Genomic DNA, 25,881 nt, shown 5'->3' on the forward strand with positions numbered 1-25,881 from the left:
TTAGAAGAAGCTTCCTTCTCAGAAAAGACACCTGTACATCAGTGTGGCATTTTAGCGCAAAGCATTGTTTACATAATCACAAGTGTGCTTGGACGTTGTAATTTACTGTACTGTCTTTTTTTGTTTTGGTGTCAGTGGGAAGAATATGAACTATCTCTTGGTTAAAGCCCATGTTGCAGGTTAACCACCACTGTCGATTAATGGGTACATAAATCACTCAAGATATGTATATAATTTTTAAAATGTCTCAAAAATGGCCTTAAAGACCAGTTTTTTACGTTTTTGGTATTAACAGGTTTTTTTTACGCAATTCGGTGATGACGTCACATTGGGGAGAAGTGGAGGAAAGGTAGCCTCAGCCTAGTATGATGCGCGTTCCAGGCAACCCGTAACCCGGTGTTTTTCCCAACCTGATAAACCCGTGAAAGTGCACTGGAACGGCAGTAAAACCCGTGACTTCCCACCCGTGAACTCGTACTAGATCGATGTACTCCGAGTTCCGACGTCAAACAGGACGCGAAACAACAATGACAGCCCCCTACGGATAATACTGCCTACGGATGCAGTGTTTATGCAAGTGGTACAAGTTGAAAAAACGATTTTAGGTCAATGTAACGTTGCAATAAAATAAATAATCTAGCTACAATTCCTTGCACTCAGAAAGTGTGGCGTAACTTGCCTGGAACGGCACAAAGTCGTTAGTCGTGGTATGAAATAGTGATTACAAGCTCAGAGACCTGCCTGGAACGCAGCATCAGAACTATATAACGACTGACTGGGATGAGGAAGAGGTGGCAAGAGCCAACATGTATGATGGCCCGCAGCCCTATAATTTTGAACCAGCCAGACGTGAGAGGGCAAATGAGGAATTGCCAAGAACTGATGGCCCGTCAAAGCCAATTAAATGCATGGTCCGAGGAGAATGAGTGGAGAGTTGGTGAAGTGTCCTGGTGAGTTGCTATCATTTAGCAATGCAGCAATGAGCACTGGAGCTAGTCTACGAGCAGCAGTGCACAATAACGACACACATATATATATATTTTTTTTACTGTCATTGGATAGCACCGAGTGAAAAATAAACGTTTTCTTTATATCTAGTGGCAGTGATCATGACGTTAGTTTCAGATAAGTACCAGTAACCTTTGTCATAGTGTCGTACTGGTAAACTTTGTCTTTGGCATCTAGAAATAGAAGGACATCATGCTAGCTGTATGGGCGTTTCTAAGCGTTTATCTCTTCTCCGGTGAAAATGTTGTTGCAAACGTAGCCGCGGTGTCTGTCGCTATGTTTGGCTGGTGCTTGTGTGGAAACTGCGGTTGGAAAGCTGGTGATGTAGGGAAGTGAGTGCGTTTGGTCGCTGTTGGTCGATATCTATCTATCGATCTATCTGTCTGTCTTTCTATCTATATCTATGTATTTATCTATAATCTGCGCTATCTGAATACTCTCGTCTACTACTCGTCTCTCTAGTCACTCTCAATGGCTCTCAAGGCGGGCTTTGGTAAATTCTCTCCCCAATGTGACGTAATGCAATGCATTGTGGGGGGGGGAAAGGAGAAAATCGTTTGCAAACCGCTTAAGATAGTACCCTACTTTTTTTTGTCGTATTTTATTTCCATTTTGTGATACCCAACAACATAAAATACAATGGATAACAGTTTAAATGTTCATTACCAACAAGCAAATTGCACAAATTCGTTGAAAAATTAACCATGCAACACGGCCTTTAATGGATGGGTGAGTTGGGCTCTGTAAAACAACACACACACACACACACACACACACACACACACACACACACACACACACACACACACACACACACACACACACAATAGTCATGACATCTTTATATTGTATTGAACTCACTGACTGCACATACTACATACGGAGCCACTTAAGTCACTCGATAGGAATGTTTGTTTTTTCAATAATCAATTAAACTTACTGACAAATGAAATGAGTAGATGGTCTAATTGATGAACGGAATCAGTCAACTAATTTCCACAATGAATTGCCTTTGATTACTCCCTCACTCAATGAGTGACTCAAAATGAGAACTGTTGTTATATGTACTTTTTAACAATAAAAGCAATATTTGTGTGCAAAGGTTAATAAACTCTAAATAATTTGACTAACTTTTGTTAATAATAATATGTAGTTAAAGACACACCCATAACAGTTTTAGTGTAATAAAAATAAATAAAAAATATATAAATGTATATAAATATATAAATTAAATAAATGTATATATTTCAATAAAAATATAAATTAAATGTTTCTTATTCTCACCAAAAACAGTAACACTGTGAAAAAGTACTGCAATTTCAAATAACAGTTTTGACATGCTTTAACTCTATTACCATATTTTAAACTTTATTCTTGTGATGGAAAACTTAATTTTCAGCAGCCATCAATATTTCGTGCCTGTGTCATGACAACAGGAGCTAACTAGCATGACCATGTGACAATGTAATGTGGTTCACGTTAAACCAAAGGCTCATCTTCTGAAAACTGCTGTGTGCCCTTTTGCACATTAGTGCAAAACACTGAGCTGAATTTTTCCAGTGTAGTAATATAAGTCATTGTATCAGTATTATATTTGTTTGAGTAACAAATGTTCACAGCGAGTGTTCTGCTGAAAGACGAGGGCCCTTCACACACACACACACACACACACACACACACACACACACACACACACACACACACACACACGTACGCTTGAAATCCTTTGAGTGAGTCGTCCTTTACGTCCTTGTTTTGCAGTAATGCCAGCACTGGGCTAAATTTATCATGAAAACATCAAATGTGGAGCAAGGCCAGGTCAGATTTGGAGGAAGAATGTATTTCCTGTTCCTTTCACATCTTGCTGCCCTTCAGACGGCAACAAACTTCAGAGAAGTCCATTTTGACTTTTTGCGAGCGAATGAAATTCTGTTTAGCAAGGGAGAATACCCTCACCTACCTGCATTCAATTTCGTATAAATTCCCGTCGTTGGAGGGAATGTGCTTACAAGCAGCAGCCTTCAGAAATATGCTTCATTAGCATAAAACCGTGCTGACCTCGGAATGCAGAGCAGGCGATGCTTGTGTGCATGTTGTACGCGTGAGGCTTGTGCCAAGATGAACCCTGGCAACAAGAATGCCTGACCTGCCACAACAGAAATGGGCCCCGAGCAGAACCCTGATGCTGTTAGCCTTGCATTAATAGAGGTGAGCACACAAGGGAGCAGCAATCCAGCTTGTATCTTCCCCTCTCTCATTCTCCGCTGTTATGGTTCAGTGTTAGGAGTCATCTAGTCTCTTCTGCTGGCGCCTGGTGGGCAGTTGGGGTCTGGGAGGGCATCAGTATTAGCCGTGTAGTTGGATCTCCGAAGTGTGCACAGAGTTTTAACTAGCATCTGATGCTTCAGAGAGTGAAGATAAGAGGCTTGTCAACAGGAGATCTATGGAAGCCTGCAGCCAGCGGCCCAAATATGCAGTCACTCAGGTGCCTGTGCTGCTCTCAGATAACTTATCGGCATAGCCAGAGTCCTGCACTTCAGTACTACCACACACACACACCAATAATCACAGTCAGTCAACCATCTGAGACTTTGGCCCAACTACTTTGTCATGGTATGCTAATGACAACTCCTCTGCTCTCATCTGGCCTCCTCTTATGTAATCTCCTCTCCTACGGTCTTATCTGTTCCCCTCCCTCTCATTTCAACACTTCCTGCTTTGTGATTTCCTCTCCTCTTGTGAGTCCCATTTCATCACGTCTCCTCACATCTTGTCTCCTAACTTTTTCATATCCTCTCCTTTTATTTCTCCTCATTTCCTCTCTTTACATCTCCTCTTACTTTATCTCTAACCTTCTTGTGTTTTCTCATCTAGTCTTCTTTTCTCTTCTCTAGTTTCATGTTCTCCTGTCTCCTTTTGTCTCTTCTCCTTTCCTGTCTTGTCTCATCTCCTCTTATCTCTATTTGTCTCCTTACCCCACTTTTCATCTCTTCTTATCTCTCCCCTGTTATCTATTTTCCCCTGCCCTCTTCTCCTCCCCTCTCCTCTCTTTCAATGTGGTCTCCTCTCCGCTCCAACTGTCTCATCTGTCCCCACCATTTTTTTCCATTTCATCTGGAAAAAAGCACCTTGAGTCAGTTTGAGCCTGTAACTCTGGCTGCTCTACAAGATATTGTAAACCAGCTTAAACCCTCTGGATCTTCCTATGATATTCTTCCTCTTCGATTTTTTAACACATTTTTGAGGTGACTGGGCCTACTGTTCTTAAGATTATGAACAGCTGCCTTGAAATGGCAATGGTTCCAGATGACATGAAGCATGCCATTGTACATCCACTTCTTAAAAAGCCTAATTTAGATCCGACGGTGCTGACTAATTTTAGGCCATTCTCAAATCTCCCTTTTATGTCAAAAACTTTAGAGAAAATGGTGTTTCACCAACTACAGAGCTTTCTGTTTAATAACAATATTTTCGAAGTGTTCCAATCGGGTTTTAGGAAAAGCCATTCTACAGAAACAGCACTGGTTAAAGTTCTGAATGATATCTTACTCACTCTTGATGCTGCCAGATCTGCTGTGTTAGTGCTGTTAGATCTGAAGGCGGCATTTGATAGAATTGACCCTTCTATTTTGATTTCTCATTTGGAGCACTGGGTGGGCATTCAGGGTAATGCTCTCAATTGGTTTCAATCCTATTTTAACAATAGAAGGTTCTCTGTTAGTGTTGGTGAATTTACTTCAGATGCAGCTCCTCTTACGTGCGGTGTCCCTCAAGGCTCTTTGTACATGCTTCCTCTGGGGTCAATTTTTAGGAAACATGGTGTCTCCTTCCATTTTTACGCAGATGATACCCAAATCTATCTGCTCCTGTAATCTAATAACAAGGGTTTGGATGCTCTGCTGGCATGTCTAGCTGATGTTAAGACTGGGTTGTCCCTAAATTTTCTTCACCTTAATGAAGGCAAAACTGAGATTATAGTTTTGAATCATCAGAAGTTGCTAGCTCCCGTGGCTTAAATCTTGGCCATTTGTCTTCCTGTGTGATACCAGTAGTGAAGAATTTGGTGGTCTATTTTTATAGTGCTCTCAAATTTGACAAACAGATTAGATTTTCCAGTTTTTTTTTTCATCTCAGAGTTTTAGCTAAAGTGAAACCATATCTTTCTTTTAAGGACTTTGAAAGGGTCATTTATGCTTTTATTTCAACAAGGCTTGATTACTGTAATTCCCTTTATATGGGTATTAATCAAGCATCTCTTAATCGACTTCAAATCATACAAAATGCAGCTGCTAGGCTCCTTACTGGTGTGCGTAAACAAGGGCACATTACCCCAGTATTAATATCTTTGCATTGGCTCCCAATTTGATATATAATTTATTTTTAAGTACTGCTGTTGGTTTTTAAAGCTCTGAATGGGTTAACTCCTGTATATCTGTCTGATTTACTATCTGCTCACAACCCTGGAAGGTCTCTTAGGTCTTCCAACCAGAGACTATTAAATGTTCCTCGGGCTAAACCAAAATCAAGAGGTGACCGAGCCTTTGCTGTTGCTGCTCCAAAACTCTGGAACAGCCAACTGGTTTCTATTAGAACTGCCTCTACACTGAATGAGTTTACAGGCAAACTCAAAACCCATCTTTTGTCTCTAGCTTTTAACTGTAGTTAATTGTGCGGTGTTAGCTCTGTTCTGTGCTGTAATTTATGATGTTCTGAGTGTTAATGTTGTTGATTTTTGATTGATTGTACAGCACCTTGGTCAACAATTGTTGTTTTTATTGGGGCTACATAAAGTTGAGTTGAGTTGATCTGTTCTCCTCCCTCTCATCTCCTCTCTTTTTGTTTCCCTTCATCACATCTCCTCCCATCTTGTCATATCTTTTCATAACCTCTCCTTGTATCACTTCTCTTTTCCTTCATCTCCAACCTTCTTTTCTTATCTTGACTCTCCCTGTCCTCTTTCAATATCTTCTTTCATCTCTTGTCCATTCCTCGTCCAGTCTCCCCACCGTTCAGCTCATCTCCTCTTATTGTGTTTTTCTCTTCTTCTTTCCTCTTTCTCCTCTCATTTAATTTCTTCTCATCTCTTTGTGTTCTCTCTTCTCATCTCCTCCCTTCTCGTTATCTCTTCCCCCTTCTATCTTCTAATTTTTCCTCTTTTGTTCCTTCTCTCATGTCACCACTTCTAGTCTAATCTCCTCCCACCCTATATTTTCTTTACTTCCCACCTCAATTCACCGCTTTGTCACCTGTACAGTCATGTTTGTGAGTGACTTTGCATGTGACTCGTCTTTACCTGTGGCTCAGCATGCAGTCGGACATGAACCCCACGATGGCCGGACAAAGATCTCCTCACCACACCTCTGTGCTGGAAATGATAATAATCCCCGAAAACCTGTGGACACACAGACGCACACACAGAAAGGTGATATATTAGAGTGCTATTGCAAAGGAGTCGTGTCTTACTCGCTGTACAAGGTCATATGGTCTTATACTCCAGAGGGAAACACACTCATTAACTCCAGCACCTGCTCACAGACCTGGCCATCTCTCTCTCCAACACACACACATTCAGGGCAGAGCTGCAAATGTTCAGCCACATACATTTATCTCTTATAGCCCTAATACAAAACACGGAACAAATCCAAAATCACATGCACACCCCAAAAGAACTTCAAACTGAGAGACAAATTTCTGTGAAAATGTTGAAAGGTAGGTTTTCTTCATAAAACACACACATGGTGACAAGTGTGTAGTATTTCTTTACAATTGCAGGTACTATCGGCACACAAAGCAGAGACAAATACACACACAGTTTAAAATGTATAATAGTGAATAGCAGGTGGGATAGAGAAGAAAAGATGGGACTCTCTTTCATTAATCTGATACACAGAAGCTGTAATTTTGTTGTGCTTCGGTTCAATAACACAGCGAATAGAAACTGTATCTGGACCGCCACACACTGATGTGTGGGATCTGGCGCTTAGCTGGGCAGCTCATAACCTTGTGTACTTTGAGCTTATGTGTGCGTATGTGAAAGAATCATGCCTCTATCATTACTCATCTTGTTTTGTTCCCAGTAGAACGCTGAAAGCAACTTCTGGACGGCCGAAAACCCACACACTTCTTTCAGAAGTGACGTCAATGAATAGATCCTGCACTATACAGTTAAGTGTCTCCTTTCTAAAATGACGTTCATTTATCAAAACGCTTCCCTGCTGGGCTTCTGTTCCTCTGACGCTTCACTGCAGCTGGCCTCTCTTGGTTTCATTTGCCATCTCTGTCTCTCTTTCACACTCCACGTCCTTGTGATAATCAATAACATGACCTCTGCTGCCATCATCTACTTGTCTCACTGAAACTACAGAGGTGTTCCATGGGATCATACAGGGATGGAAATGCTTTCCGAAACCAGCAGGACTCAGGGTGAATGTCTAAAGTGGGAAAATTGGGTAAATTCATGCCTGGTGTTTGGAAACTGTCAGACTGGAGACTTTAGCTTTAACTGTCTCCAGAAAAGATCTCAACAATGTCACAAACTGTGACAGCTGTGGCCTGTAATCAAAAGTCAGAAATTAAAACAAATTTTTTTTATTAAATTCTGCAGAGATTGAATTATGTGAGCTGTGATATTCATATTAATTTTATAGCTCTATACTCTTACTTTATATCAACCAGTGTTTGCTGAGCCTCTGAATCTACAAAGTATTTTATTTATTTATTTCTATTTTTAAGTTATGAGTTTGCAGTCTGACTTGAATGTGATGAGATAAACAGACTGGGTACCATAAAAAATAATATTACTAAAACAATGCATGCAATCTCCCGCACACAAAAACAAAAATACAACGTGGCAGTGTAGTCCAATTCAGGAAAAAATGACCAGTTCCCTTTACATAATTGCTCAAAAACATTCAAAAAGTTCAATTGTTGGTTTGAATCTGCTGACAAATTACTGCCTGAATCCATCAAAAAGGTTAAAGAATTAGTATCTTGTACCATGCATTTTAAATACATATATACATACAATTAAACACAATAATAAACAAAAATTAAAGTTAATTAAGAATTAATTTAGTATTAGTATCTTTTTAGCAGAATTTGTATTTCTCAATGGAGAGCTCCATTAAGCCTGATCTGACTCAGTGTGGCGGACAGAGTCTGCAGGACTTGTTTGTGAGACCTCAACAGAGTAAAGGTTTTTGGATGATCTGAGATCAGTGTGGCGGCTGTCAGTGAGCATATTCTAGCATGTGTGTATGAGAGAAAGAGAGAGAGGGATGAGCATATTCTAGCATGTGTGTATGAGAGAAAGAGAGAGAGGGATGGATAAAGATGGAACCAAAAAGAGAGATGGGAAGAAAGATGGATAAAACTTAACTTTGATCTACAGAAGACGAGAAAGTGAACATCATTACTCTCTTTGGCCTGATGTATGAGTGTATAATTCATAAACTCTCAGACCAGAGATCTGAAAGAATCGCTTGCTTCTCTCAGAGCCAATTCCTCTGGACATGACACATACTGAGAGACTGTGCCTTTATTAGACCTAGAGATGGTGAGGGTGCTGTTATTGGCAGTCAGCTAACACAGCACACCCAGATGGAGGAGTTATTGGACTAAAAAAAAAGGGCAGTAATGTAGACTTTTGTCCATAATTAATGAATACCAATCATTTTACAAACATAAAGACAAATGTAAAACAGCGTCAACTGGGGTTGCACTTGCTCTCCAAGGAAAGATTTGATGCCTCCAAACTGGCACATATTCATTTTTTTCCCCCTAAAAATTATTTATTACATCAGCCTAGTACCTTATAAACACCACATCTCTCTTAGAAATTGCATAAAGACAGCCAATCAGCATCATGCAATATGCAGCTGAAAAAAGCAACAAAAATGTAAGAACATAGCAAGGAAAAGAAAGAAGAAGAGAGATGAAAAAAGAAATACAAAAAGTCTAATTGGCTTTAGCTACACTGGCAATTGAAGTTGCAATTCTCCAAAGTGTTAAAGCTCTCCGCTCCCTCAAGCATCGTTTTATTATTCTAAAAATAATTATTTTTCTTTCACCTGCTTAAAACGGATTTTCAGGGGAGCAGTCCTCATTTCCAACCTCATGTTAAGCAAGTCATTTGATATGTTTCATTGAATTAAGCCACTGATGTAACCAGCTCCAGCACTCCCAAACTGTGCGCCGCATCTCATCTGAAAACCATGTGACAGCTACTGATCATGTTATTCACCGCCACCATCAGTACAGTTGCATAATTGCTTTACATAATACCACACATAATACCACAAATCAATTTTTCATAATTGCCTTCGCAGTGAGTAGTAATGAATAGATTCATGTTAGATGCAGGGACATGAGGGAAAAAAACAGTTCTGGGAAATCATTGTAACAGCCTTTGCTGCCCACTAAACTACAAAATAAGCGAAGGAGCCACTGATGTTGAACTATTGATGTTCTACTGCTAAATTAAATCCAGAGGAGGCAGCACACCTTAAAAATACAGAACTGTAGCAGAAATGGCCTTCGATCAATAGGAATCTTATCAAACATCCTTTTCAAATCCTAGTTTCGGGGGAATGAAGGGAGTCAAGGCCCAGGTGAGGGACGGAGGAGGATATTGGCAGTGTATCTGTGGTTTCTGTTCTTTCAACACAAAGTTGTATTACAAACAGAGTCTTTTCATGTCATTTAAATATCTGATGAAAAATCACAATAACTTGTACTGTTAAATAAATAAGATTTAATATAAAAGGGGACATTGGACAAAATTATTATTTTTTTGCCTTTTTTTGCATTCAGTTAGGTTTCTGGCATATCTGCCAGCTCAGAAAAGCTGAAAAGAAAACACACAGACAGTTAGTTACGGGCTGTATGATCTGAAACTGTGTCATCCAGCCAGCGGTTTCAATTTGCAGCTTGTTTCTATGTAGATAGCTACCTATTTGAATAAGACCACTTCTGAGCATTATATAAAGTCCAAGGCAGCAATTAATGTGTCTTGTGTGGACACACCCCACAGAAGTGAGGGGTGGGGTGAGCAGTAGCTCATTATCATTTAAAGAGACATGCACTGAAACGAGTCGCTGTGAACAGAGCTGTTTTTGACAAGATAAAAAGGGTGTTTTACATGACCACTGAGGAATTTTAACCAAAGTATGTTACAGACTAGGGGTGTGCAATATCATGATTTTTGATCATGGAAAATTAAATATCTGCACGATCTGCTTTAGAAGAAATATTATTATATATAATATTATGCATGCTACAGTGTACAGTCTATCAGTTGGCAGTTGTGGCGCCTCTGTCAAAATATACTGTACAACAAGACATACATTCACATCAAAAACTCAGCATTGAGAGTTACACTCACGGGGCATTGCACTTTTTTGCAATCACAAAAGTACATTAGTTGCAAGCCTTGCTGGTTAAACATTTCATTCATGTGCTGTTGTGCCTTATGGGCCACCCCTAAAGACCCTTAACAATCATACCAACTCGTGGAAAATGGGCATCAGATGTCCCCTCTAATGTTAAATTGAACTGTCACATTTACTAATACAAGTTTGAAACAAAATGAGAGTGAGAAAATGACAGAATTTTAATTTTTCTACATTTCATCTAGCAGACAGGCAGCAACACTTCTTCATGCAGCAAATTTAATGTGTACAGAAGGTTTTTATTGACTACATTTGAGCACGAGGGTGTGTGTGTCCTGCTTATTTTGTATTTGCATTCAAGTTATTGTGAAATGCAAGCACATCCACAACCTTTACTGCCATAATGATGACCTTTTATTGACATTCAGTGATGATGCTTATTAAGGATAGAGTTTAATGAACCAAGATGTGTGTGTGATAAAACCCGAAAGAATGCAGCAGTGAACTTCAAGAGGATTCATATGGCTGAATCGTAAGTTTTAAACCTCCCAGTGGCCTGAAGAATATGTTCACTAAATTAGTATACGCTGCATATTTCCTCTGGTCCAGCGATGCATAGAATATGAATCTGCCTACGTTTCTTAAGTTTTTCACCTTAAAAATGAAACACTCTCTTTTACACACACGCAGATCTGAGAGCAGCTGACAGAGGTGATGGAGCGATATTTCTGTTCTACCTCCGCAGTCATGAGTGATAACATTAATCTAACTGGGATGACAGATTAACATGAAGGGAGAAGGAAGGGCAGAGAGAGAGACAGTGAAGGGCAATGAAAGCACATAGTTGTGTATTAGCTCTACTAACAAAGTCTATGTTGCCTTCAGCTAAATGTCAATGATGGTGCACTTTAAAAATGAAACGAGGAAGTTCTTAAAAATGTCTGTAACAAAGGTGGCAGTAATTTATCTCTCCTGCTGAGTGTCTTCTTTCTTGGGGCCAGATTTTCACATTCCCCATCCGACACAAAAAGACATGTAGTCATCTTGTGACCATCCACTACATTCACTGATGTTTTGAAACTAAAACATGCTACATTCAGGGTTTGTACAACCTTTTGAGAAAGAAATTCAAGCACTTTTCAATGACTTTCAATCATTTCAACTGTTTCCAGTACTTTAAAGCTCTAAAATGATCCAGTTTGAATGTTATTTTTAATGCGATGAACAAAACACTTATGTAAAATTAAAAAAATACACCAAATCACCAAATATATTATATATGATATAAATATCAAATATAACCAATAGACAGCAGCAGAGGAGCACTTATTGGCATATTAGTCATTCATTTCTACTTTTTCTATATATTTTGAAATGATAAAATCACTATTATGAAAAATCAGATTTTGTCAGAATTTTACACTTTTGTGTATGAAGTAAGAAAAGTCAAATTTTTCTTCAATTTGCTACTAAATCACACACAATCACTGAAGTTGGTCAGTCCAATATGCTAGAAAAATAATGGTACATTTAATAAGAGTGGAATATATACATTTTCTGTATATAAAAAGTAGATTTTGCACCTGTTACTGTTGTTAATAAAAGTAAATTTTGTATGCATCTTAACTCAAGCTTAGTGATTTACTGTCAAATCTGTATAACAACAAACAAAAGAACAATTAACAAGAAATGAACATGAAATATTATTAGTAACTGCACTAATTAATGCAAAACAATAGTAATTTTATGATTAAATGATCTTTATTTTGAATACCCCCACACACCACCCCAGCATTACCAAATCTGCTCCTGGCGCCAGCATCTGTAGAACTTAGTGGCGCTGGTGCCACTGCTCTCAAATCTCAAGTCTGGAGCCCTGCTATCCTTGTGGGGACTCTCCATAGGCATAATTGTTTTTATACTTTACAAAAACTGTATTTTCTATCGCCCTACAGCAACCCTACACCTAAACCACCACCCACAGAAAACATTCTGCATTTTTACATTCTCAAAAAAAAAAAAAAAAAAAAAAAAAAAAAAAAAAAAACACTCATTCTGTATGACTTATAAGCTTGTTTCCCCATGGGGACCTCAGTTTAGGTCCTCACAGTGACATGAGGCCCCACGAGTCGGTGAGAATTCAGATTTAAGTCCCCACTGAGATAGAAAAACCATGTACACACACACACACACACACACACACACACACACACACACACACACACACAGAGAGAATATAACCTTTACTTTTCAGTTCTAAAATCCATAACCATTTTTTCTGTTCCTGCAGTCATGTTGGGTTTCTATTCGGTTTCTTTGATAGACACACACACACACACACACACACACACTTCAGTCTATATCCCCACAGACTGAGAGTCAACATGTATGCCGCTGCTTCCCCACCAGTCTATTTTCTTCTCTTTCCTCAATCTCAGTCTTTCTCTTCTCAAAGCTCACTCGTCTCTACGTGAAAGAAATCAAACCGTCAGGTGTGCCATGTCACTACAACAAAATTCTTGTTTGATAATGACTTTCCTGGGAGCCAAAAAATTGAGGCTATCAAAGAGTTAAGAAAGGTTGTAACCCTCACCTGACCCCAGGTCAGATGATAGGGGGTGGCGATCTTTATCAAGATTCAATTCCATTTCACCTAATTATCAGTGTCATTTTACACAATCACTACAGCAGCCGGGTTTGACTGGTTATCCATTACAGTGACCCTCATTATCCTCAAAGTCACCATGTGTCAGTTTGCGAATAAATGGATAGCAATTTTATATGGGCTGAAACTGCATGCAAATCAGTCAGTGCTGAGAATTCATGAAGAGAGAGTTCATTTATGACGTTCAGATTATTCAGACTATAAAAATTGTACAGCTCCAAGAGAGAAAACATAATAGAGCATTGACTTAAATTGTTTTCGAAATTAAAGTTTGTCTAAGAATAATGCAAATTGTCAGGTAGCGACAGCTGAACAGCTCCTGAGAACAGTTCTTCCACCTCAAGGGCAAACAGGCAGTCCAAGGTCACGAGAAACACCTCACAATCAGCAAATGACTGTCTGAAACCAAAAAGAGAGGCAGAGAGAATGATACAGTCACAAAGTCAGACTGCTGCCGAGAGGAAAGGGGTCATTACCTGGGAAACTGAGACAGATATAATGACATGGAGAGAGACATTCCAAGTTTGGAGAACATACACACACCTACCCAAACACACACGTACACACAGGCACACACGGCCGAAACGAGAGATCATTAGCACTCTGCTCAGCTCCACTCAGATGTGAGCGAGTTTCAGATGCGCACAAACACACATGCACACAGACAGACGTTAATCTCTCAATGTATTATTCATAAGAAGTCATTATTACTGTCATTAGAATCTGCCTTTGATTCACTGAAATGATCAGTGGGAACTGTGAGATCTTCACTGTCTTCTAGACCCCTAATGAAACGGTGACTGAACTAATCCAGTAAAACAACTCATTATATACCATCAGGGATTTCCATGTGAAAGAACGATCACATGGCATCACTCCAAACGAACGCTTCAAAGCTTTTGTTCATCAACAGGTTTGGACATCCAGCTGAAATTACCAAGACCTGTTTTAAAGGGTCAGTTTGATTTTTTTTTTTTTTTTTTTTTTTTTTAAAGAAATCAACTTTTATTCAGAAAGGATGGATTAAATTGATCAAAGGAGACAGTAAAAACATTAATAATGTTACAAAAGAGATCAATTTCAAATAAATTCTATTCTTTTGAACTTTCTATTCATCAAAAAAATCCTCAAAAAAATGCTTCACAGTTTACATAAAGATATTACGCAGCACAGCTGTTTTCAAAATTGATAAGAAATGTTTCTCAAGTGCCAAATTAGAATCTGAAGGATCTAGAATTTCTGAAGGATCATGTGACACTGAAGACTGGCGTAATGATGCTGAAAATTCAGCTTTGCCTTCACAGGAATAAATTATATTTTACACTATAAAAAGTTGTAATAATATTTCACAACATTATTTTACAGTATTTTGATCAAATCAAAAAATTGATCAAGTAAATGCAGCCTTGGTGAGCATAAAGGACTTATTTCAAAGACATTTAAAAAACGTTACCGACCAAATTTTTTTAACGGTAGTGTATAAATTTGAAGAGAAGCCAAAAGTGTGTAAATAATAAAAGTAATCTCATTATCTCCAACCAGTCTTTAAATGAAACCACAATGGACCCTTTTCACAAGACTGTGATGATGCATTTGATGGTCATCAGCATCGTAAATCCTCTGAAGGTCTTCATATTTGTATTTATAATTTTTTTTTTTTTTTTTTTTACATTTATAACACTATTCTTTGTATTATATCACCTTTGCATCAAATTACAATAATAATAATAATAATAATAATAATAATAATAATAATAATAATAATAATAATAATAATAATAATAATAATTCTCTGTTCTGATTGCCATAAACGGTCTCTTTCAATTTTTTTCCTTTTATTGAATGTCATGAAAACACTATTGTGGAGTTTTTCTTTTCTCCCATTCACTGCTCTTCAAGTTTACCCAACTACGATGACTTCCGGTGCTGAGAAACCCGGAAATGTAAAAAAGGTCCATTATGTCAAATTCACTTATTTTATTTTTTACCTTACTTACTTACATACTTTATTTTATATATTATTTTAGTTATTTAACATTTTTGTAACAAATGTATTTATTTATTTTTTGTGGAAGCAGTGCTCTACATTCATTTACTCACAAAAAAAGAGGTCTTATTAAAAGTATAGTATAAGACACCCTTTTGTTATTCAACTTAAAACAGAACAGAGAAAAGGCAATCCAACATTCCCTAAGTGTTGAGCACAGAGGAAAAGCCTGTACAACAAAACCATGCTGATCTATTGATCCGTCCTATAGTGGAATCTGGGGTTTGCTAATTACTCCTGCTTAGAGATGTAACAATTCACTCAACTCTTGATTTAATTAGATTTACGATTCTGATTTCACGGTTTGATTTTCGCACATTTTTTTTTTTTTAACAAAATGAGATTTAAGACATTATGCAGTAAATGAAAAGGTGTCGTTTTATTAGGCTATTGCTGCACATTTCTTTGTGAAATTGAAATATAACAAAAAATAAAAAATAATTTTTTAAAACAAACCCCAAATCAAACAAGTTACACAAATAAAATAAATATCTTTATAATAACAAACTAAGGCTTTGTCTGTGCTCTTTCCATTTAAAATTAGAGGCAACCACTGGATTTTAATCATGATCCAAACAAAGATGCAGCATACATGCAGCATAAGTAGTTTTTAATCTAATTGAGACTGTATAATTTCGGAATTTGAAGCAAAAACAGAATGGTCTGACTTAAGTTTTGTGAAACTATACTACATAAAACATATCTGAATGAAACAGCAGATGAGCTGAATGAGACGCAGATTCACTCTCTGATATCAGGTGGTGCTCATGAACAGCAATGATACAGTGTTTTCTGGGTTACCACTGTAAACAACACAGAGCAGCACGTATGAATGCTGCTTTAATATGCATTGTTCAGAGGCAAGATGAAAAGAAAATACCACATAAACCTTTCTAAAGATAGTCAGGTCCCCTCACAGATACATTCATATAAACTCCTACTCCGATTGTATTTCGATTTGAATCATCACATATTTGAATCGATTTTCGACCGGCTCGCGGTTAATCATTACATCCCTACTCCTGCTTGCAACAGCCTTTTCATACTGATCTAGGTGCTGCTTTCATTCTTCAAATCCAGTTGTAAGCCATTGTAAGGTAGATGATAACCAGCACTAAAAGGATATCGTCGCTCCCTTGAACAGGTCAGAGTTGCAGTGTAGAGGTGAGAAGATACTAAGCTCTCCAGAATGAATCACAATGTCCTTTTTCATTTCCTAAAGCAATTTCTTTCAGCTCTCTCTCCCCCTTATACGCCACAAGTTGACAGAGATTTTACACTGTTCAGATGCTGATTAATGAGGCCTGTTTCGCTTTAGTGCTTTACGGCCACACTGAGTCTAAACCGATGGTTTTCAGGCTTCTCCAGCCAAATACCTAGTCAAAACAATGCTCCCTCTAATTTTCATAATTATGTGAGCAAAAATGTTATCATTTGCATGTGTTTTTAAGCCTTGCTAATTAAAAAAATAAAGCAAATTTAAAGCATTCTAGCAAGACGTGAAAGACAACTTCATTCAGTACTCGCACACTGTGTTCTGTATGTACAGCATGCAAACAGAGAGATGCATCTTGCACTTTAGTATTAAAGTAGTGTTTATGCGCTGGCATAAGTGTATTATAATTATCACTAGAATAGAATATATTAGTGTCATCAGCAAATAATATAAATTTCAATAATTTAGATACATGGAATATATTATTTACATACAAGTTAGATAACCCAATACTGATCTTTGAGGGACCCCACAAGCAATGCCCAGACACTGTGATGTAAACTCACCCAACTTCACAAACTGTTGTCTCTCAGTTAAATAACTTTTGAACCAGTTCAAAAGCCACTCCCCTAATGCCTATCATTCCAGTTTATTGAGTAAGACTGAATGATTGAGTGTACCAAAGGGTTTCTTTAAATCAATAAATATTCCAACTGCATATTTTTTTCTGTCTAGGGTGTTTGTAATTTCTTCCACAGCTTCAATTATGGCCATTGATGTTGACCTCTTTGCTCTAAAAACCATACTGACTTTCATTTATTATATCATATTTGTCAATACATTTTTCTAATCTTTCATTAAATAGTTTCTCTAAAATGTTTGAAAATTGAGGTAGCAAAGAGACAGGTCTATAGTTTTGAAGATGTGCTTGTTTCCATTTTTATACAGTGGTATTACTTTTCCAATTTTCATTTTATTTGGAAATATTCCAGTCTGAAATGATACATTGCATATGTACGTTAGACGTTTTGAAATACTATTACTTTTTTTAATTAATGTCATATCTATGTCATAACAATCAGTAATGTTTTATTTTTGCATTTATTAACAATAGTTTTAAATCCTGTCTCACTCACATCAGAGATGAAGATGGTCTTCGCATTCCTTTCTATAAATGACTCATTCAATTTATTACTTCCATACTCAGGAATTATTGCTGCTAAATCTGGTCCAACAATTACAAAAAAATAATTGAAACTATTTACTATTTTATGCATATTAAAGTTTCCACCATTCATATCAATAAAATAATCTGGATATGGATTCTTATTTATTTTATCTTTAATTATACTATTTAGTATTCCCCACACCCCTTTAATATTATTTTTGTTTTCATTTAACACATTTTCATAGTATAATTTCTTATTAGTTCTTATTATATTAGTCAATTTATTTTTATATGATTTATCTGTTTTCACATTCTTTTGTCCTCAATTTAATAAATTGTCTATATAGAGTATTTTTCTTTTTACAAGCATTTTATAAACCCTTAGTTAACCATGGACATTTTAGAAATTTATTCTTGTAGTTGATTCGACGAATTGCAAAATATTTCTAAAAAAAACTTCAAAAAAATCCTAAAAAACACATACAAAACATCATTCTATCTAAATACAAATGATTAGGGGATGTAATGATAGATTCAAATGTGAGACAATTCAAATCGGTTGAGATGCTAAACAAATCGTGATTCATTTAGGGGTAGGAGTTTATATGAATGCATGTCTGAGGGGAACTTACTGACTTTAGAAAAGTTTAGATGGTATTTTTTCTTTTTATCTTGCCTCTGTATAATGCATATTAAAGTTCATAAATGCAGCGCTGCTTTGTTAACAGCAGAAACCAAGGAAAGGCTTTAAGCACCACCTGCTGGCAGAGAGTGAATTTGCGTCTCGTTCAGCTCATCTGCTGTTTCTATTTCATGCTGATATTTTTATGTATAGTATAACAAAACTGAAGTCCAACCATTCTGTTTTTGCTTCAAAATTTTGAAATTATATAATCTAATTTAAATTAAAAACTGCTCATGTTGCATATATGCAACATCTTTGCTTGGATCATGATTAAAATGCAGTGGTTGCCTCTAATTTAAATGGAAAGAGCACAGACAAAGCCTTATTTTGCTTATATGAAGATATTTATTTTATTTGTGTTTTAGTTATTTATTTGATTTGGGATTTGTTTTAAAATTTCAATTTAGTTTTGTTATTTACATTTACATTCTATTTAAATTGTCATTTAGCAGATGCTTTTTAAGTGCTATATTAGTATATTATTATAGTTATATTTCAATTTCACAAAGAAATGTACAGCATTTTGTCCAAGCAATAATAAAAGGACACATTTAATTCATAATTTGTCTTAAATATAATTTTGTAAAAAAAAAAAAAAAAAAAAAAAAAAAAAAAAAGTGAATCGAAACGAATCGTGAAATCAAAATCATGAATCGGATCAAATCGTCAAATATAATCTTCTAAAACACAAAAAATGAATAGTTCACTCAACAAAAAATCAATTTATTCGACTAGTAGTCATTCATTTGAAGCATTAGTCGACCAATTGTCGACTAATCGAATCCAACTCTTTGCGACACTGACTTGTCAAACCCACAACACTGACTCGCCATCCCCAAAATATCAAACATTTGAAGCATTAGTCGACCAATTGTCGACTAATCGGCGACACTGACTTGTCATCCCCACAGTAGTGATGCGCCTGTGTGCATATTTCATACGGATTACATAATCTGAGAATTTGTTTTCTATTTGTTTCATTTGAAAGTAAACATTTCACTCTCTGTAGATATTTTCAATGTCTGTAAGGCAAAGATATACATGGAATTTCACGCTCAAGTTCACAGACTGAGATGGCAAAAAGCACATCCTGTCTGCTTTTATTATTCTACAAAAGCGCGGTATTGTGCTCACACAAATACACACACATAAACGTAGGGTCTTTATAGATTCGAAAGATGTGTTAAATTTATATGTATGACCAAAAATTACGGAGTATTTTAAGAGCAAGTGAGCGCACTGAACTTTCCGGGCCAAAGCATGCTTATGTCATGTGCGAGATAGCAGAGAAACCCACTTTTGCTAATATCCTGCCAAACAAATTTGTAATTTATGCCGTGCCTTGATTTTCACTTGTAAGTATCAGAGAATCATTATGGAGGCAGCTGACGTTAAGAATTTGCAGCTTTAAATCGCAGACTACAATTCCAGATCATCAATAAGGTGAGAACCCATTATAAACAAACATTTACTTGATTGAATTAAATTAACTGAAAAGTGTAGTGTAGTAGTAGTAATAGTATATGTTCGTGGTAGGGCTGCTCGATTATGGCAAAAATTATAATCACGATTATTTTGGTCAATACTGTAATCACAATTATTTAACACGATTATGAGAGGGCCATATGACCAAAACTTTATATGATTGATTTATTTAAAGAAAGTGATACATATCCAATAAAAATTAAATAGGTCGCTCTCACTTTAAGAGCAACACGGATCCAAATTACCGTTACGCATTCTCAACTCTTTACGTTAATTTATTACATGACCGACGAAGGAATACATGAATAATCACTAAGCACAGCATTTTGACACATTTTTGCATGCATTTGACCATTTAGGCGCACACCTTGAGCTAAAAGATGACTTTACATGTCCGTGTGGTGTTCAATCTCTGAGCGCATATATCTTCCTGAGGAGCAGCGCAAGTTCTCTTTCATGCTTTTAAAAACATGAATAAATATACTTTGATAAATCAAGCACGTCCCATTTTGAAAATGTCATGTTACATGATTTTACTGATTTGCATGGGAAATGGGCTTGCATGGGCTTTTATTGAGGAATGAAAGCGCAGCGCTGCAAAAGGGGGCGGAATGGGGCGCAATAATCGTTTTATCTCGATTATTGTATTTTCATAATTGTTGGAGGCCAAAATCGAAACCGCTTTTTTTTCGATTAATTGCACAGCCTTAGTTTGCGAACACAAAATAGTATCTGTTCCGTGCTCCGGCGTGGTTAGCACTCACACTACAAGCATACCGTGCCCTGGCCCACCTCTTCCAACCGGTCCAGGGGGCGGTTAAAGGAACCGTGCTTGAGAACGGCATGAAGCGCTCACACTAGTCAAATGAACTGGGCATTGGGTGTCAAACGCACTCGGGCACTGCTCAAAACGCCTAGTGCAGGGATAGGCAACTCCGGTCCTGGAGGGCCACTATCCTGCAGAGTTTAGCTTCAGCCCTCATAAAAACTCACCTGCCTGTATCTATCTAGTAATCCCGAAAACACTGATTGCCTTGTTCAGGTGTGTTTAATTAGGGTTGGAGCTAAACTCTGAAGGACAGTGGCCCCCCAGGACCGAAGTTGCCTATCCCTGGCCTAGTGTGAGTTCACCCTTAGTTGCACAAAGCATTACAAACAAAACATGGAAAAAACACCACGTCTATAATGAAATACATTTCCAGAGTCATGTCAAGCACATACGGGAGCATTCATCAACATAAACCTGGGATCACCTTATATAACTAACCTTACAGGAAATGCTGCAATTTACAAACTATAACCTTTTGAAGAAATCCTAGAGGAAGATGTCTTTTCCACAGATCCAGAATTAAGTACCCAAAACCAAGTGTAAATGCTCACAAGGCTCATTAATCATATCGACCTGATAGCAATACTTCTGCTGACAAAATTTTGCTTCTCCAGGGAGCCATTACCTGTCCCGACCAGCTTTTACCTTATTCTGAATCATTCTCTACACAACGGTGTAATGACAATGATTCACTCCCCGTGCGCTTCAGCATCTGACACACAGAACAGTGTTTTGCATACATTGATTTATTTGTGGCACCCACCACAATATCAAAATTAACCAACAAAAATCGATTTTCCAAAAGGCTTTGACTTTGTTGAATAAACATGAGCACTGCACGTTTCAAAATCAAAATGTGTCACGGGTGTTTTTATATGAACTAACGTATGTTTATATAAATGTATCTTTGAAAGGAACCGACTTTCTTCAGAAAACCCATAGGTGTTATTTTCATTTCATCTTTCCTATAATTATTGATAAAGTAGCGTTTGTTAGTGCAGCACTGCTTTGATTACAGCCATGAATTAGCATTTTCAGTCATCCCGTCTGCTGTTTTTGTTCAGCAATGCGAAAATCGACTGATGTTTTTACACATCAAACACACAGAGCAGAGTTGTAAATGTGAACCAGAATATAAATACAGTTCCCGGGGGGAAAGGCCACCACACAATGAATGTAAGTCTGTGGCAAACACCGCAGAAGATTCGGTAACAAATCGATTGGGCTCAGATGTCCATAGGGAAGGGTTAGTTATCCCCACTGTTTCTCCCACAGCTTGTTTTCTTTTGAATCTTAGAGTTGCGTGTGATTTAAAAACACACAAGGTCTGCCTGTTGATGTTTTATTTGAGCTTGAAACTTGCAGAGGTGTGATCTGAGGATTGATGGCTACTGTGCCGAGGTTAACCAGATTGTATAGACCCTGGCAGAATATGTTCCCCAACAGAATGATGGCAGTTTGAATTTTACAGAGCATCTCTTAATAAACACTCATTTGTATCACAGAGGTTGCGGACCTAATAAGGATGACAAAGTCTGCTCTTTTACTTCATATTAATGTGAAGGTATTAAAATTACTTATTACCTGTACTGGCAAAGACCTTGAATTAAATCGAAACCTTCCAAATTCGACTTCAGCTGTGATAAAAACCACCGTTTCTGATTCTAAACGGTCAGCAACAGTTGGTGAGACTCAATTGTACAGATGACATTCAAAGGGAAAAACCTCAGTAACAATATCATTCTCTCAGTAGACGTGCCAGCTGAAGATGAAACATGCTGCTGTGTGTGTTTGCATGTACGTCTATATGCATGTGGGAATGAAGTGACAGAGAGAGAGAGAGAGAGAGAGAGAGAGAGGACCTCATCCTCCACACTTTAATGTTAGCCATTTCAAAGGTATTTGTAACTCAGAGGCAGAAGGTTTCATTCCTTCTCTCAGCCTCTTTTGCCCTGACACGCTTTCTCTCTAACTCTGCAGAAAAAAAAGCTCAGCATGAAAGAATAAGAAAGACTTTCCCTAGCCACGTTTGCACAAACTGAACTTTTGAAAATAACTGGACTTAAAAATGGCATCATAGGTGGTGTTAATAGAACTTGCTCTTTTCCATTTTAATATATTTTAAAATGTAATTTATTCCTGTGATAGCAAAGCTGTATTTTTAGCAGTCATTACTCTAGTCTTCAGTGTCACATGATCCTTCAGAAGTTATCCAAACATGCTAATTTGCTGCTCAAGAAACATTTCTTATTATTAATGTTGAAAACAGTTGTTTTCACAATATTTTTGTGGTAGCATGGTGTTGTGAATTTAAAAAACCAAGATGGTTGCTGTGCAGTTGCTAGGGTGTTCTGGGTGATTGCTCAAGAGCTCTAGATATGGATCAAGTTGAATTTTCAAATTCATACACTGCCAAGCGAAAGAGACAACAATGACAGCTGAGATAAACCAGAACCGAACATCACAGTCATAAATCAGACCTCAGATCTCTGTTTGAAGCTAACCACTTTAGAAGGTAAAAAAAAAAGTGTGTGTATGTATGCATGCATACACACACACACACACACACACACACACACACACACACACACACACACACACACACACACACACACAAACAAAGATATATATCTTAAAGCCAAACGGCCAAGGAGATTTTCTGGGATGTGGCATTTGGAAAACTGTAAATAACCATTATGTTTCTGTGGGAGTTAATGTAAATAAAATATGTATGTCAGGCACTAGAATGTGCCCTGCAAATCTCTTCCTCCATGCAATGTTTGTGAAATCATTATGGCAATAACATTTTCTTAGCTTGAAATTTATCCTTTGGGCCTGTGGAGATTTAAAAAAAACAAAAAACTCCCACCTCGATTTCAAAATGACTTTTTCTTTGTAACAGAGAAAGGAGCATCTTCCCTGAAGCTTTGGTGCTTATAGCGAGCACTATTAGAGCAGAGGTAATGACTATAATAACTAGCCAGTGCATTTATTTCAGTCTTTCGGTCTCTGTGAAGCACTGCTATAGTTGAGGGACAACGGCTCTGGAGGGATTTTTCACATGGCTGAGCTGTAATAAGACTGAAAACATCCTCTTCATGTTTCTGTGGAGACTTTCTCTGTCGTAAGTATACAGTTGACAGTGTGAAAAGAAATAGACTTGAAAGATCAGACAAGTTTTCTGTACAGCAACTCTTTTAAAAAAATAAAACTCCGGTCCAGAAAAACAGTGTGCCTGTTTTCATGCATAAGAATGAAAATCTGTATTCAAAGTAGGGCTGCAACTAACGATTATTTTGATAATCGATTAAACTTCCCAAAACTCTTATGATTCAAAGGCAGCTTGGGGCAATTTCTCTAACCACTGCTGTTGAGCCCCTGAGCAAGAAGCCTCATCCTTCAGGAGTGTTGTCTTGTGGGTGAGTGCAATAACTTCTTTTTCTCTGTCTGTTTGTGTCCATCTATTCAACAAAATCAGCAATTTATTTTAGAAATGAATTATTTTGGAACAGTGCAGGGCAATCATTTATAATAAAAATTTCAATTTTCACAAACATTATGAATATTGTATATAATATTAATCATATGCATTAACATTCTATATACATTCGTTCAAATGGTTAAGTTTTTTTTTTTAAATAAAGAAACTTTATTCTGCAAGGATGCATTAAAATGATCAAAAGTGACAGCTGCTCTTTTGAACTTTTTAAAAGTAAAAAAAATAAATACATAAAAAAAAAGGTTTCCACAATGTTGAGCAGTACAACATTATTTTTCAATATTGATAATAAAAATTAAATGTTTCTTGAGCACCAAACCAGCATATTAGAATTATTTCTGAAGGATTATGTAACAAAACCAGAGCTGATGAAAATGTATATAAACTTTTGAATGGTTGTGTGTATAGTTATACTGGTGTGTATAATAAAATATGAATACAATTTTTCTTCTAGTGTAAAAACATGCCTTGACTGTTTTTGCTGGATTTTACATCTTGCATGAATCTTCTTTAAATTGTCACAACTTGGTTGTTAAACGCACGAAGAAGAAGTTCCAAAAAAATCTTTAATTCAACATATAGGTAACAGAAACTAGGGCTGGTCCAAATACCTTTTGTTGAGCTTCAAAGCTTTGGTAGTAATCAACACCGAATATTTAAAGGGACAGGGCTGAACATATTTTCCTTGAATAAAGGCAAGAATCTCTGGGTGTCTGTTTGCATTTTTATTATGTCGGGAAACCATTCATCCAATCGATTTCACGAGTGGCGGGTGTGTTGCTGTGGACCCAGGGGTGTGCAGTGTCACATTTTGGTGCAATATGGACACATGTTTAGAATTAATAAACTTTTAATATACTACAGAACAGCGCGAGCCGGAAGCGGCGCACCTCACGCAGGCAGGGCTTATATGCTCCAAGAACTGACACTGCACTAGTGATACAAAACATACAGGTCTGTTAAGAGCAATCAGTGACGTAGCCAGAATTTTATTTTGGGTGGGCCTGGGCAAAAGTGAGCGGGCACTAGGCTTACTAATGGACGGAGCGCAAATCCGTGGCCCCCAACCGCGAACTCAAGGTTGGGGCTGGACACGTTGCAATATTGTATGTGAATATTTGTTTTAAACCAGGAAGGGGAGCCAATGAATATCACACAAGCAACGTTGAACATCTTAATCTCAGTCGATTCACTAGAAAGTGAAAGTAAAAATTGATGCCGTTTTCAGCATTTGACTCTGCATTACTGCGCATATTCTCAGATACGATGAGACACAAATCTACTTCATATGCTGATAATGGTTGAAAATAAATAGAGAAGAAACGTATTTCGTGTTAAACAGGTTGTTTTTTTCTTTTTAAAAAAGTCAGTGCTTGAAATAAAGCTCTTCTCAAGCTCTGGTCATTGCAGTGTTAATTTTAATTATAGGCCTATAATTCATTGTATAATAAACCTGTTTTGAAAGACCTTTTTAAAAATATTTTCAATGAAGAGTAAGCTAGCCTAATCTTTATTATCCTCACAGCGCGTCAGTTATGCGGTGATGCGCTATGAAATTATTGTGGGCCAAATTAATTGTAATAGCCTATTAATAATAAAAGTAACTTAATTATAGGCCTAATAGGCCAATAAGAAGAATGTAACAGGCCTATGTTCATTGAAAATGCCAAATTAGATATAACTAAAGTGTAGGCTATAAAATTATTTTATTCAGAAATGTCATGTTTGTGTTTCTTTTTAATTCGTTTTTTAAATTACTAGGTCTACAAATTAGGAAACAGGTGCAGTTAATAACAGGCGTCAGTCACAATTTATAAAAAAAAATAGGCTAATCTTTGTGAGGATGACTGGAACACAGACTAAAAACACTGACTGAGCTCAAATGACAGA

General features: G+C 37.1%; 1 protein-coding gene across 3 annotated transcripts in view; it reads right to left on the reverse strand.

The window, feature by feature from the left end:
- Window positions 1-25,881, reverse strand: part of LOC122134158 (furin-1-like) — a 99,639-nt gene that overhangs the window by 36,653 nt on the left and 37,105 nt on the right. For all 3 annotated transcript variants that reach the window (XM_042715131.1, XM_042715132.1, XM_042715133.1), the window contains one exon: window positions 6,302-6,400. In XM_042715131.1, coding sequence (XP_042571065.1) covers window positions 6,302-6,400 — 99 coding nt within the window. The remainder of the gene's footprint in view (window positions 1-6,301; window positions 6,401-25,881) is intronic.

Source organism: Cyprinus carpio, chromosome A25 (assembly GCF_018340385.1).
Source record: "Cyprinus carpio isolate SPL01 chromosome A25, ASM1834038v1, whole genome shotgun sequence".
In the NCBI taxonomy this organism is placed as follows: Eukaryota; Metazoa; Chordata; class Actinopteri; order Cypriniformes; family Cyprinidae; genus Cyprinus; species Cyprinus carpio.